The following is a 15040-nucleotide window of genomic DNA, read 5'->3' on the forward strand; positions in this document are numbered from 1 at the left end:
AGTTCTAGTTTCACTGATATAATGATAGTTCTCTAGATTATCTCGAGACTAATTAAGATACATGGCGGTGATGGAAAATAACATGGCAATATTGCAATGCAATGTAAGTCTTCAGCTGGAATCATCTAGCATCTCTGTAGTGTTGCACTGGTCTCGAGGCTATTCTTCCTTCATTTTTCGGTGTGATATCCCCGTATCGCTGGAGCAAAGGCTCCGAAGACCGTGAATGAGGATGTAATGTAAGCCGGAAATATTCAGAATGGTCTTCAAAGTTTCAAAAGGTTGATAGGTAGTGTTCCGATCGGAATGCCTACTACCGTCTGTCCATTAACGTTACAACGATAGCAAGGATAAACTCAGGACACGATTGCACCTCATGACAATGATCGAAACCGGGGTTGCTTCATAGATGAACTGTGACCCTCAATTAGAACACTACGACGGTTAACGGTCGACGACCGATGCCTGGGTATGTAGAATAAATTGATAGTTAGCGATTACTAGTTACCACACAAAGCCATCCACGTCGTCGTCCCAATTCTCGCCCGGATCACTCTCGGACTCATAATTGCCTGCCACGATCTCGGGGTTTTCACCCACATGGGCGAAATACCACGGATTCCAACATATGAAGCTTTCCGCCATATAACCGTTGTATCGGCTCCCTTCATCAAGAGTCTAGAATTCCCCCCCTCCGCACCGCTAGGCACAAGGTATGCCAGGTTCCAAGGTGGTATTTTGTTCTCGTCGATAGTGCGCCATTCAATAGTATCCGAACCGAATGCAATCTCCCTCCAATGGGCCAAACAGTTGCTCCGCTTTGGGGCAAGCTTTAATATCCTACCTAATGAATTTTGAAAATTCGGATCCCGACCGATGTGCGCTAGAATCATGAGGTTACCGTCGTTGCATGGATCCAGGCGGCCTTCTGGCGTCTTGCTAACCCTGGTGCTGTAGAGGGTAACTATCTCTGGTATTTTCGCTGACGTCGCGTCCCCGGGGCTTCACGAAAGAAGATATCGGCAATGGAGCCCTTAAATTCTAGTGGGTAGCCTTCCCAGTTTATAGCGTTAAGTATATCGAGGGTAGACGCTCCAGTTGAAGTCTGGAAGTGGTTTATAGGCAAACAAAGTGTTTGGGGCCTCGTGCATGTTGTATGGACTAAATGCAATTTCGAGCGCCGTGCCCAGGAGAGGGAGGGAGGGCAAGCCAGGCGACGTAACTCGGAGTCCTAACAGCAGCACTCATATTTACGTCCTTCCCTCACATTCTCACGTACGCCGGCGACATCTGACCCAAGTAATTGGGGCTCGACAGGAGGACTATATATATAACACCAGAAATCAAACCAGTGTTACAATGATTGTCATTTTGCCTTTTATTTTTAGTCTTTAAAATTTTTACTATCGTAACTTTAGTGCAGTTGTTCGTGGCCGTGCCTGATCCGGCGGTGAATCAATCACCCACGGATGCGGGAGTGCGTGTAGGGAATAAAAGTAGATTGGAGAATGAACCTGAAGAATAATTTGATATGAACGGAGTGAGAAGGGAGTACTGGATTCAAGGCTAGCTAGACCCCACAGAAGCACTGCCGTTATACTTTAGTATTAATGTTCCTTTGTGCATAGCATAGCATGCAGAAGAAGAAAGGGAAATTGATTGTACGTCAAAATTCGTTATCCCTCCGCTAGCACAACCATAAGGTGGGATAAACCAAATATCTCGCAGGACAACAAAGGAAACCAAGTTCACATAAAAGCTATCGTCTGTACTGGCCTCGCATACTAGTTAATCGAAAAATTGAAACCCGCCTAAGAACTGTACATGTTGATTATATTGATCTACAACGTCGGTTAGCATAATACTCTGCACTGACATGTCCAGAAAATGTACTTACCATTCTGCCGCATTCGGCAGCATAATCGATCTTTTGGGCCGACAAAACGCGGTTTCGGACACTAGTTTCGAGAGTTAGATAGTTCATCTTCCCTTAACGAGTGAGGATTCAGCTTACCGTGGTGTGTCCTCATAAGTCTCCTGTTGCGCACGAATACGGAATATCCAAGTCTGAGAAGCTGCTTTCTTCATTGTGGCCTCATACGAAGATTCGTCGTAGTCCTGTCCAGTATAAGTCAGCCTATGGGTCCGGAGGGTGGTAGATTTTTGAGGTACCCTTGTCCTTACCTGCATCGCGTGCAAATCGGAAGCAGTCGTTCCAATAATGATTTTCCCCGCGTCATCGAAGACATTCAGCCATGTCTGACCGGTATGATCGTACGCAGAGCAAGTAAGAATATATCGCCACTCAGGCTCTGGCCAGCTAATTTTGCACTTCTCACATCTCCAGGATCCATTCACCTCAAGAACCTTCTTGCTACATCCCTCAGACCTGCAAGCCGGGTAACTATAGCCCTTGTTCTTGATATAACTAATCGTAGCCTTGAGGGTATAAAAGTCGGCAGTCTCTCCAAACCCAACGTTTTCATCCAAAGCCTGCTGGACTGTCTTGAAAACGGACGGCCTATTAACCCCCGCGCCACCAGAGTTCAGGCCTTGATGACTACTGAAATTTGTATCACGGCCTTCGCTTGTGAACCAACCCTTCAATCGGTGGGCTTGCTCAAGATCAGGATCAACCTGCATTGTGCTGCTATTCTGCATGCTGAGGGAGCGACCTCCGAAATCCGAAACTTTAACACCCTTCACCGCCAAAACGCTTTCGGGCATGATTTCAAACTTTTCCGCAGATTTACCCCAGACTGTGAGTTTAACTGTGTATCCAGTATCATCAACGAGGGATAAATCACGCTTGGTAAATGCCTTCTGGGTCTTGGACGACGTGATTGTGCTAGCATCCCCAATTTCTTTGAGAATACCAATAACATCAATCTGTGCGTCTTTCTCGGTATTTTGTAAATCCTGAAGGGTAACAAAGTTGTATTCTTGTTGAGGAACTCCTTCGTCGTCATCTACTTTCTGCACCTCCGAATCTCTGTCGAAGACCAGTTCGTAGTCATTGTCGATATTTGAAAATTGTCTCTTGGCGATTTGGACTTTGCATTTCGAGATGAGGTAAACACTGCCTTCTTCGAAAACGTGGTAGAGGGAATCGACCTGATCTCCAAACCCTGTAGCTTTGATTTCGGCGCTCTGGTCCTTAAAAGTGACAGCGAAGAGTCTGCCGTCACCTTTCGCGTTCTTCCAAGTCTTGATCTCGCTTCGGTGAATGCATCGAGCCTTGATAGTCCATCGATTTTGGTACGGGGATAGAGACTCTATAGCTGAGATGCCGGTTGACTGTCCTCGCGAGTTACTTTGAAGGAATCTTAGCCAAGACATTCAAGTTATAGGATATGATAGATCAGCCTTACGATTGCCCAGCTCCCCTCGAAGGGCCAGCCCCACCTGCGCCACGACCAGCATTTGCAGGCTTACTACCGTAAAAGTTCGACGTCGAAGTCGGCTGTTGCGCGGCACGTTGTTGCGCAAGCTCTGCAGCCGACTCAGGCATGACTTGTTTGGGATCGCCAATCTTTTCTTCAGTTGCCTCTTGTACAAGCTCGATTGCAAGAACGATTAAGACACTAAAGGAAAAACAGCCAACTGAAGTTAGTACCTATGGCTGGCTGGATACATACCATCATGGCTTTGAATTAGAAGGGGCGGAATCCATACCTCTTATCCTTAACCTTCCCCGCTTCGTACTCCTTCATCCTGACAATACTACCCTTCTCAATTTTGTTTTCTGCCATAAGGTGGTTACTTTCTACAGCCTCGTATTAGCTTTCCCTAATCTCGCATATACCAAAGACAAACTAGTTGAGAGTCGGAGCTTACGGGAAGCAATCATCCCCTGCGTAAAGTGTATGCCATCAGAAACCACAATCCGGTACCTCTCCGGTGTCTTTCCCTGAGCTTCGATCTTCTTAACAAGCAAAATCTGCATGATAGGGTCCTTCCATGCCTCCTTAGGGTTCTCACACCCGGCAGCGAAGATAGCTGCCAGAGATCCTCCACTCAGCTTAGCCATTTTGTAGAAACGGAAGGCTGGAACTCAATGTATTCTTGGTAATTCGGGTGTGTATGGTGAATAGGAGATTTGGTGGTTGTATGATGGCGATGGTAGAGTTGGTGGGTGATGTGGAAGTTAAGTGGGTCGAAGGTTGAAGACTTGTCCTAACTGTCGGTGAGGATAAAGCTTGCCGCGTTTGTTTGGCTCGCGTAAAGTGCTTTCAGTCACCGCCAGGAGAACGCGTAAACGGCGTTGCAAAATTAAGCCTCACAGCCTGGTTTGCTGACAAGCAGCTGCATTAATTCAGGCATCATATAATCGATATCAGGTAAGTATTTGTACTTCAGGCATTGATTCAAAGTGGATCATCATCGTTATCAAGTTACTGTAAAGATATAGCTCAGGCAGAAGCTTTGAGCTTCCTGGTAATCAACACATCTAACCTTGAAAATACTGCATCCCTATTTCCGTGCCTTCAAAATCGATAAAAATCGATATGGTCTCTAATCATAGGCAAAACGGGGTCCATGTATACAAGTTCCAATAGCGAAGGGCTAAAAAGGCCTTGTTACGCTAGAACCGCAGAGCTAGAGCTAGAAGAATCCATTCCGGTATGCTAAACTAGAACTCCGGACTTGGAAACATCCTCAGCAGGTTCCTCAGTCCCGTCTGAAGCCGAAATCGTATTCGGGTCAGTAACCTGCCTTCCCTTCCAATTGCTCATAAGATGCTTAGTTCCGTTTTCAATATAGGCTCGGAACCATGCCGGTCGCCCTCTCTGTTACATTAGACCCGTATTAGCAACAGTCGTCTTATTTTTTATTGTTTTTTCTAAAAAAAAAATTATAATAACGAAGAAAAGGCTTCTCGGAACTCACATTTCCAGTCAAGATGTGATACGACTTTGGGAAAATTAAATGTTCCGACTCGCCGCTCAGGATTTGTTCGACAATTCCATCGGCGACAGATTCCGGATGCTGTTGTGGGAACATGAACGGAGAGTCGTCACCGAACCCAGTAAACAGTGGGGTGCGCGTAAGGCCCTGAGTCACAAGAGTGGTCCGGACCTTCTTCGCATTGTATCTGTGCTTCAATTCGAGCGTGAGACCTATAATATTAAGTTAGTACTCATTTCCCATATACCAACGGTAGTTTTTTATACACACCCTCATGAAGGCTAATAGAGGCCGCCTTCGTAGCCGCATAGTCAACCATCTGCGGCGCAGTTTGGTATCCAGCAATCGAAGCAACAGTCACAATGTGACCATGATTGTTCTTCACAATATGCGGCAAGAACTCCTTCAAGATCCAAAAGTGTGCCAGAATATTGACGTCAAAGGTGAACCTGACATCTTTCTCTGTACCATCCAAGATAGTATTCCCCCTTGCGACACCAGCGTTGTTGACAATGATTGTCGGATTTCCAACGGTCGTCCTGATCTCATCTGCAACTTCTGCAAGCCTTTTAGTCGAAGTGATGTCGCATTTATAGAAGTAGACGTTGTTGGCTGTATATGCTTCTGTTAGAGACCCACCGCGGCTGTCCAATCAAATCAAAGATATCGATAAGAGGAATACTCACGAGCATCATAAGTTAAATCGATAACATCCAGCACAACAACCTTAATCCCTCTCTCCGCCAATCCCTGAACCACCAGCCCTCCAGACCCTCCGCTACCACCAGTAACAAGCGCAACTTCATTACTCCAAACCCATGATTTATCCACAACCCAATTATTCCTCACTCCCCAGTTCAAATAGTTGTTGGTTTTATAGAGTAGACCCCAAAGTAAGAACTTGCGAAGGATTCGGAATAGTTTATGGTGGTCGCCGGCGAGGTCTTGGCCCTTGCGGGTGTACCTCATAAATAGGAAGATAGGAAGTGTGTATTTCGGATTCAGGGCGTACTTCTTTGTGAGGTTTATGATAGCGTCAAGGACAAACCCCTCGCGAGGGATGACGGACTGATTTGGCGCCATATTTTCCGACAGTACAATCGATAACCGGTCTAGCTAGACGCCCTTTGGATCAATGTTGATGGTAGTTGTGATACTTAAAGAAGAAAGAGTTTCACAAAAACAGGTACAAAATTTACGTCCCTTCTAAAAGCCAGAAGGCGCGCTATAGCCTAAATACGTCGGCAGTTTGTCGCAATTGCAAACACATGTCTCGAAAAATTGCGTGGGTCTCTTTTGAGGGAAATTCTTTCGATTCCTTGTTTAAACCACGGCAGAAATAGGCTTGAAGCCTCCGTGGGAGTGCGGAGAGGTGGGTCCCGATAGCTTAGCTACACATGGATCAGTCCACAGGGAATTCCTGGGAATTATATCGAGGGATGTCCTGGGACGACATGCGAGAGATAAAGCTAGCGGGGCCAATTATGCGACGGGCCTTGCAAGCTTTGCATCGTGATATCGATGTGATGGTGGTTGAAATACTTTGGTTTTTTCTTCTTCTATTTCTACACTAACGGGAGACCCCAAACTCCATAGAAAATGCAAGTGAGCTATGATACATAACTTTTATACAAATACCCATTCACGAAGGGTATTTCAGCACTAAATCCCGATCTGAGAAGTCCAGGTAAACCCCGGCCTCCTGCTGTCTAATCGTGCTCTTTTTCATGTAAACCCAAATTTCGCTATTCTATTATCCCTAAATACCTTGTTCTTCTCCCTCTTGCTCTCCTTTCCTCTTTCGTGCTTCCTGATCTTCTTTCTTGCAGCAATTTCCGGATTGGTTACTAATTGAATCGATCGTTTATGACGTCTCGCTCTCCTCCTCTCTAATACCATTGCTCTGACTGTTGCGTAAGCTTGGGCATAGGCTGTTGTTCCCATCTTTGTTGAAAGTGTCTGAAGTATCATTTTGCCGACTGGTTTAAGATCTATTAGATGATTAGTGAAATGAAAAACTACTATTCGATAAACACCAGAGTACATACCATTTAAATCCACGTTCTCCGATTCCACGAGGTTGTAGATCGGTAAAATAATCTTAACAGCAAGGCCAGAGAGGTCTTCTGGTGTCATGATCTCTTGGGTCATAGTCGCAACCCATAGTAAAGCGGCCTTCTTCCCTAGAATGTTCTAACCGGGTATGTTAGCCACGAATATCTGAATGTTCATTTGACATTTTCGACATACCTTCCGATGTATCATCTCATCATTACGGATGACACTGTTAATCCGGTGAACAAGCCATGAAAGTGTAGTAGAGTTATCGCCTTTTGATCTCGTCTCTTCGGTCTCGTCTTTGCTTTCCGACGGAGCGACTTCTTCCTCCTGATCATTCTCTTCAATTCCACCCCATTCGTCATCATCATCACCATCTTTCTTCTCTTCTGACACTCCATTAGACGCGTTAACTTGAGATTTCAAGAGCTTAGAGGCCTGGAAGCATCGCCCCACAAAGACCAAGTTTGCAATAGCCTGCTGCGACAGAGGTTCCGTAAGATCCCCTGCAAGTAGTAGCCCAGAGCAGCTCCTCGCAATTTCGTATAGTCCACGGGCATCAAGTTCCAATCCCTTCCCACTTCGCAACGGCAGTGTCGAATAATCTTGAGGGAACACCGAAAGAAACAATCCAGTAAGTTGTGTCGAAACGAGCTTAACGTTCGCATCTGTCGAAGCTTCACAAGCCCGGACAGATTTCCAAAGACCGGTGTATTTTCCAGACATTGCGTCTTCTCTGAATACGCGCGATAGCTTTGCCCACAGTTGGAGCGCATAGTGTACCTGATCCCATGTAACATCCATCGGTTCTTCGTCGTCCATATACTCTTCATCTTCGCCGGCCATTGCCTCCTTCGCAACCTCCTCGATCTTGCTCGTAATAAATCCCAACTCTCTCCTCATCCCTTCACCAGCAACTTCAGCATAAACCAACCATAACCTAAAGCAAACTCTCCTCAAAACTTCCTTCTGTCCCCTCCCCAACCACCCCCTCATCTGCCCTAAAAACCCAGCAGTGCGCTCTTCATCCGCCCTCTGGAAAATCCTCTTCATCAAGTACAGCGCAAACTCCCTGCACTTCTCCGCCTCATCGTTCGCCACAACTACGACTAATGGTGGAAAGAAATCCACCACAACCTCCTGCGCCAGGTCATCTCCTACCTTCATCAATAGTACATTAATAGCATCAAGTACTGATTCCCTTCCTTCCTGATGCTCATACCCTAGATTATCAATCAAGAAACTCAATTGACTATCCAGCTTTTTCCTGCTATGCGGGTACTCCATCAAGTACTGAAAGTACAGCCCTCGACAGTTATCACGCACCAATTTCGAATGGCTTCGGACCATGAGCTTTGAAATCTCATCGATAACGTCGTATACTTCAGGAACCACGACTTTCCTCCCGAGCACAGATTTCATAAAATTAAACGCCAACCCCTGACGATTCAACTCCACAAGATCCGGCTGAATCCTCATCAGCACGTACGACAAAACCGCAGGCCTAACCTCAACAGATTTCTTCTCCTTCAAAATCGTGCCAAGTAACTTCAAACTAGCCTGTGCAAGTTCGGAACCAGTCGACGGACAGTCTTGAAGAATTTGATAACAGTCCTTGACGAATACGAGAACACTCTTATCAATCTTTGGCAGAGGAACATTAATGACGGCCGTCAACAGCCGCATGGACGCAATCTTGAGCTCATCTTCGTCAGCGCGGATATTGTCGCCAACAACCGTAACCCAAGCATCCATGTTCGCCGGCGTCATCAACTCGCTGTGCTTCTGCACAACATTCCTGACAGTATCCATTGCGAACCGTAATAACTTGAACCAGTAGATATTCTTCCTCTCGCTCGTAGATTTCGATTTCGAGTTTCGCAAGTTGACGATAAACCGCTCTCGGATCTCGTCTTTGATGGACATCTCCTTAACTTGCTCTTCCACCTTCGAGGCTTTATAAGCTTCCTCAACGAGCTCGTAACTGAAGACCAAAATATCCCGACTCTTCGCTCCCTGATTCCTCAAAATACCAAGCCCGAGACGACGGAACAGCTCATCAACCTTCCTCAACATTGCAAAGTTCAGCTTCTCAAGCAAAACCGCACGAATTGGCCTGACAAGGTCTCCGAGATATGGAAGTGTGGTAATACTGCTGAGCAACTCCGCGGTATCATAGCTCTTGTTCGACTTGATTTCCTTCATCTTGTTGGTGTACCCTTCAGCCTCCTTCTCCGAAGCCGTAACGCCAAAGGTATCATCCATAACAACGTTCATAATCCCCGCTGCGCAGTAATCCAGAGCACCGACTTCCCAGTTTGGAACAGCGGCTACCATTATCGCATGAACTGTGTACGACAGAACGTGCAGTTGGTAACCCCGAAGAAGTGCACCCCTCAGTTCTTTGAGGATGAAACCGAAATACTTGGGCCCTAGAAGACCAGCGATCTCGCATAATGTTTGCCTGGTAAGATCTCTAGAATTAGGATCACGGCTGCGGAGGATGTGACATAAACTCGTGAGAACCGGAGGAAGATGCTTCCCCATTACTTCGTCGGACAACACCTTCATCAACTTGACGATTGCAGCCGCGACTGGAACTCGGAGGCTGACAGTGGATTCATCCTTCTGTTTCAAGAATATAAGTAACTGAGGGAGCATTTGTTGCAGAATGTCGGTTTCAAGCTTCTCCGGCGCAGGTAGCGAAGCCTCGAGTGTTGGAACATGAGGTTCGGCTTCCTCCATCACAACATCCTCACCAGTCGTCTCAGTCTTTGCGGGCAGTTTCTCCTTTGTCCTCAGCAGCGCCTCCGCCAGACCGCTAATAACTCGAATAGCAACCTTCTCTTCCCCAGGATTTTCCTTCATCTGAGAAAGATATCGTTTAAACAACGCTCTGTACTGCGGCCACTCCACATGAGCCGCAAGTATTGACAAAGTCTTGATAGAGTCATTGGCAAGATTATGCGACCCTTCATCCTGGTCGAAGATAAAATGCTCAACCAATGGAATAAGGTAATGCGCAATACTCGAGCTTCCAATTCTCGTAGTTTCGACTTTGTCCCCAAGCTTTCGGATCGCTTTTGCTCGACGATGCTGCTGGATGTGTAAGATATTGAAGAAGAAGTTGGCTTCCTCGTCCCCATCGAAGAGAAGAGGATGCATATCCTTCACATCAGAGGTTTCGCATTCTTTGACAATATGGCCGAGCACGTTGATATACTCCACCCGAATAAGCTCTGATGCCTCACGAAGTCCGTTTTTGATAGCTGGCAGCACAACAGTTGAAATCGCATCCGCGAACGCTGCCTCCTCGTCGCCTCCAATGGCTTTACCCGCCCTCTCAACAAATCTTTGAAGGCAGTATGAGGCATTCGTACGAGTTGTCAACTCTTCTTGATCTCGGATAAAGAAAAGCATATTGTAAACAATAGGAGTCCACTGCTTAACGGTAAGGACCTGGTACCGGTCCTCATTGATCTCTGCAAAGGCCGCTAATCGCTTGTTAAAATCCGGCTCGCCGAGGGCTCGCATCGAGTAAGTATTCATATCCTCGCAAAACCTGGCGACCTCTTCGAGTGATTCATCTTTCTCCGCAAAGACCGTGAGGACCTTCGCAAGAAGCTCCCTACTTTCTCGATCTTTGAAGAACGAAAATTGGAAAGTAGCTGTTCTGAATGCCTTCTCGATCAGGTCATCTTCGAGCTCTTCCAAAAGATTCGGAAGAATGTTATAAACGATCCTAAGAATATCGCTCTTCGCTTTTGGGTTCACTCGTCGTGTAGGCTGCGAAAGCAGGAAGAGAGAAATATCAAGCAACTTCTTCGTCTCTGCAGTACTATTCGCATACGCAGCCAACTGCGACACAGCCTCGACGCATTTCTCCAACGTCTCCTTTGCCAAGCTCTTCTCAAGAATTGTCCCAAACTTTTGAAGGAATGAGTCAACATATGGTGCCAACAATTTCTTTCGTAGAACCCTGGAACTCCCTTCTTCAACCCGGAGAACAAGATTTAACACTAAGGTAGTAATCTCCAACACGACATCATTGCTAACCGACGGGATTCCGAGACACTCAGCGACTTGTCGTAGAATGTTGTCGTTATACTGCTGTAAGAATAACACTGTATTCGCATGCGCAGACCACGTAACGAACACATTAAGCAGCCCGGATTTTGACTGCGCGTGTTCGGCTGCAAAGTTTGGCACCCTGGGTTCCACGAGCGTCTTAAAAAATGCGGGCATATACCGCGCCCAAGCCATCTCTGGATACCTCGTGAAGCATTCGTTGATACATCTGAACCCAACCTGCCGGATAGTTCGATAAGCCTTCAGGTTCTCGGCTTCGAATTCGCTTTCGGTATCTTTAATGCTATGCCGGGACGCATTGACGAGACAAATCATTAAGTTATCGAAGATAGGTTCAATGACATGGGCTATCGACTTGCCAAGTTGTTTTAACATGTCTTCGACCATATTGACGAAACCGAGTTGCTTCCTCGGTGTGACTTTGAGACCATCAAGGGCATGGGTATCAAAAGAGAACTCCTGAGGGTTTGACTTATCCACAAATTCCAACTCCTTCAACTCGTCCATTGCAATGTCAACGAACATCTTGACATCTTCGTCGTTGAAGTTTGCAAGACTGGCCAGAATCGATATTCTCCTGCTCTCCATGCCTCTGCTACCAGCAGAAGCATTCTTCCTTGACAGACTCCGGCCGTATAGGACCCGGAGAAGAACGGGCATAAGCTGCCCACGATGGTCTTCCTGGATGATACTCTCATTCTTGTCAACTTGGATAAAATTGGTGATTTCATCCCGAAACTTCGACTCATTGATAAGATTCGTAAGATTCTCCTCATAAGGCCGGATTGCAGGCAATTTCCAAGTAAAGATACACTCCAAAGCCGCTGTTTGCCGCTTCGTATCTCCGGAAGCTACGATGTCTAGCATTGCGGTATATACTTCGTCGGATCTGAAGAGAACCTTGGGATTGTGGAATTTGGAAAGGACGCTGAGCATAGCCATTTGATCGTTTCTACTCCATTTGGATGAAGTCTCGGATTCTTCGTCTTCATCGTCTCCGGAGTCGTCGGTTCGTTGTTGCGCCCACTCTAAGAAGAGCGGTACCAGCTGGCGAGAACGCTTTTCGGCGACCTGAGGGATCTTATAGAGAAGCCTTAATGCTTGGCTTCGAGATACCGCTTGAGTTAATACCGCATCCTTAAGTTTGTCGATACTGTTGTTGATAATGTTCAATGGGTCGGTGGAGGCAACCCGGGTCTTCGCAGCCAGCTTGATCAACTGATCCAAGTTCGAACATTCGAATTCGGACACATGACGGCTCCCTTCCTCCTCTTCGGTAGCTAGGATGTCATCTTCACCCGAGGATTTTGGCACCGTGAGCCATGAGAACGCCAGCGAAGCAACAGCATCATCCTTCTTTTCCGCAACCTTCGCCAATGTTCCAATGACATCCTCCCACAGCGGTGCATACTTAACAGTAAGCAGTCCAAAGCAGAGATGAGGTAACAATCGAGCTCCCCATTTACCACACGTCCCGGCTTGATAGGATAACCCAAGTTTTCGAACATGCATAGAGATGTTTCTTGAGGTCGTAATTGAAATTGCTGTATTCTCGATCGTTTGCATCAAATCGATGGCTTCGGTCTCTTCGGTCGAACCTGAGGTGCAGATAAGAGATAGTGTGTCTAAGGAAATGCTCCGGAGTTCGTGGCTTGGTGACTCCAAGTTCTTTTCCAGGAGTGAGAATATCGATTCGAAGTGCTCGGAGTCTTGAGGTGGCGGTTGAACCCTAAGTTTGCACATTAGTATAAGATAGCAGTACATGTAGGTTTCAAATCACATACCTTTTCTTTTCCAGTGCTCTCTTGATTCCAATTAGAAACGCATGCTGTGTACCTAAGTCTGAGAAGGACTCCCAAGCATCACCCCAGAACTTAGAGCCGGCTTTTTCAAGACCAACTAAGATATAAAGTAGCAATCCCATGACAGCGAGCGTCCGATGATGTGCAAGTTTCCCTCGAAGAAGTGTTCCGCGTAGATCTTGGAACAGAGTCTTCATAGACTTCGCTAAGCTTTGTTTTTGTCCCTCTCGCACATTAGAGACTTTCAAAGCTTCGAGGTAGCTATATACTCTGATAAGAGAGGAATTATCTTCATCAGTGTCCATAGCATCTTCGTTGGCATGGCAGTGTTCAGATAGTTCTGTGATAGCTCTCTCCGCGCCTTGCAGCGCTGAAAGAGGAATATCCTTCAAAGTCCACGTTTCGGCTTGACTCTCGTACAGCTTTCGAAGCTTCGCTAAGGCCATCAATATCTCATTTTCATTCTTGGCCCAGTTTGTAGAAATGAACTTCATCATCTCCTGTGTCCAGATTTCGCCAAATCTAGTCAACCCGGATTCTGCCAATAAAATAGAGAAAGACAGGAAGAATCCCCCATCTTTGAAGCTGGACAGGGAGGTAACGAGATCTCGAAGATTGGGTAAAACAAGGCCAAGGTCGGCTTGCTGAAATACAAGTGCGACTCCTTGCAGAACACGCCAGTAGCATCTTTCATCTCCTGACGAAGCAGCTCCCTTGAGTAGACCGAAGGACAGACTAGAAGGTACTGCCCAATTGCTGATCCGGTTGCCTTTCCTCGTACCCTCGACGACGAACATCAGGTCTGCTGCAAACCCTAAGGCCTCCCCGGACTTTGATACCATCTCCACGAACTCATAAACGGTCTGAAGCAGAGGCCCAGCCGTCTCCTGTTTTATTTTGTGAATCAAACCGATAACCGTCCCGGTAACCACCTCTTCCCACTTTGGCACTTCACCACCCAATTCCTTATCCAGGCTCTCCGCTAGAATAGCCTTCATCAAGGGTTCGGCCCTCGTATGGAGGGTATGGTCCACTCCCATACATGTATCCACAAACAGAGTCCGTAAACCATAGATATACTGCTCAGCACTAGATTTCTTATCGCCCCTGCAAGCCTCCGCTAGATCCCTAGCAATGAATTGAATAATCGAATTCAATCCCTCCCCCTTCGTCTTTCGTATCAAAAACGACATAGCCTCAGCCATAAACCTCGTCGTATAGTACTTTTGCGTTTCCTTCCCCAACAGCGGCGCAATGATGGTATATAATGGTCGTAAATCCTCCACCAGCAACCGACTAAGGTACTTGAGCACATAGGCCAGGGCCTCAAACGCCCATTCCACCACTTGAACATTCTTAGTCCGAACGATAACACCGGTGATAAGCTTCAGAAATCGCTCAAAGTGCTTTTCAAACTCCACGCCCAGATCTCTGGCGAGCTGCGGGATAAGACCCAGCAGTGGCTGCAAACTGGTGTCCTCTCCGTCGGTTTCGCATTTTAAGATCGATGATTCGAGGTTGGTAACGATTAGGTCTTGGTGGTATAGGATATGAGGTAAGGACTCTGTGTATTGAATCGTCGAGCGAGTGAAGTCGATATAGATCGAGGAGAGGTAAAGGTCGTTATATTCTGTGAGGGTTTCGAAGAAATGCGACGAATTCTCGGACGGTAAGCTGTCGTCGAAGCGGCGGATTCTTCGTATCGGGTCGATTTTTCTATATTGCCAATCAGAATCATCAGTCCTCTCATCCTTCTCCCTCCGCAATGGCATAAATATCCAGGAAGTCTCACATCGACGCTATTTTCTGTGTGAATGTTTGAAACTACGTTTGCGACGAACAGTTAGCATACCAGCAATCCAATCAACCAGCAAAAGTTTGCAGCGACAAAATAACCTACCGTATGTCTCTTACTACTAGCCGTCCCTCCCTTCCTAATACTCTTCGCGACCTTGGATTTCGGTGTTTTGACCGCCATCTTTGCCTCCAAATGCTGTTGTCTCCGGCACTGTCGACGGAAGGTGGGATTTAAAAAAAAGTTGTGTCGCGAAAATTAGGTCCATGGCCATAGAAAATTTTTGGGTCGCTAAAACTGCTTGCTGTGGGTCCGCTGCTCTCGGTTAGCAAAACATGGCTGCCACCGAACATAAAAAAAATTTCTGGTCGCAGATACCTTGTTTGCT

General features: G+C 46.6%; 3 protein-coding genes across 3 annotated transcripts; all 3 read right to left on the reverse strand.

The window, feature by feature from the left end:
• Window positions 1-1811: 1811 nt before the first annotated feature.
• Window positions 1812-4030, reverse strand: DFL_004255 (uncharacterized protein; the record flags this gene model as incomplete). The annotated part of the gene is made up of 7 exons (XM_067633318.1): window positions 1812-1841; window positions 1898-1958; window positions 2015-2118; window positions 2185-3313; window positions 3372-3584; window positions 3676-3766; window positions 3838-4030. The coding sequence occupies 7 exons, from the start codon at window positions 4028-4030 to the stop codon at window positions 1812-1814; spliced, it is 1821 nt and encodes a 606-aa protein (XP_067491499.1).
• Window positions 4031-4628: 598 nt separating this feature from the next.
• DFL_004256 (uncharacterized protein) lies at window positions 4629-5991 on the reverse strand (the record flags this gene model as incomplete). The annotated part of the gene is made up of 4 exons (XM_067633319.1): window positions 4629-4790; window positions 4891-5120; window positions 5179-5520; window positions 5595-5991. The coding sequence occupies 4 exons, from the start codon at window positions 5989-5991 to the stop codon at window positions 4629-4631; spliced, it is 1131 nt and encodes a 376-aa protein (XP_067491500.1).
• Window positions 5992-6633: 642 nt separating this feature from the next.
• Window positions 6634-14835, reverse strand: DFL_004257 (uncharacterized protein; the record flags this gene model as incomplete). Its single annotated transcript, XM_067633320.1, has 6 exons — window positions 6634-6899; window positions 6957-7101; window positions 7159-12784; window positions 12840-14573; window positions 14650-14681; window positions 14758-14835. 6 exons carry the CDS (start codon window positions 14833-14835, stop codon window positions 6634-6636), a joined length of 7881 nt encoding a protein of 2626 aa, XP_067491501.1.
• Window positions 14836-15040: the final 205 nt, after the last annotated feature.

The sequence above is a fragment of the Arthrobotrys flagrans genome, assembly GCF_004000055.1.
Source record: "Arthrobotrys flagrans strain CBS H-5679 chromosome Unknown unitig_0, whole genome shotgun sequence".
NCBI classification, from domain to species: Eukaryota; Fungi; Ascomycota; class Orbiliomycetes; order Orbiliales; family Orbiliaceae; genus Arthrobotrys; species Arthrobotrys flagrans.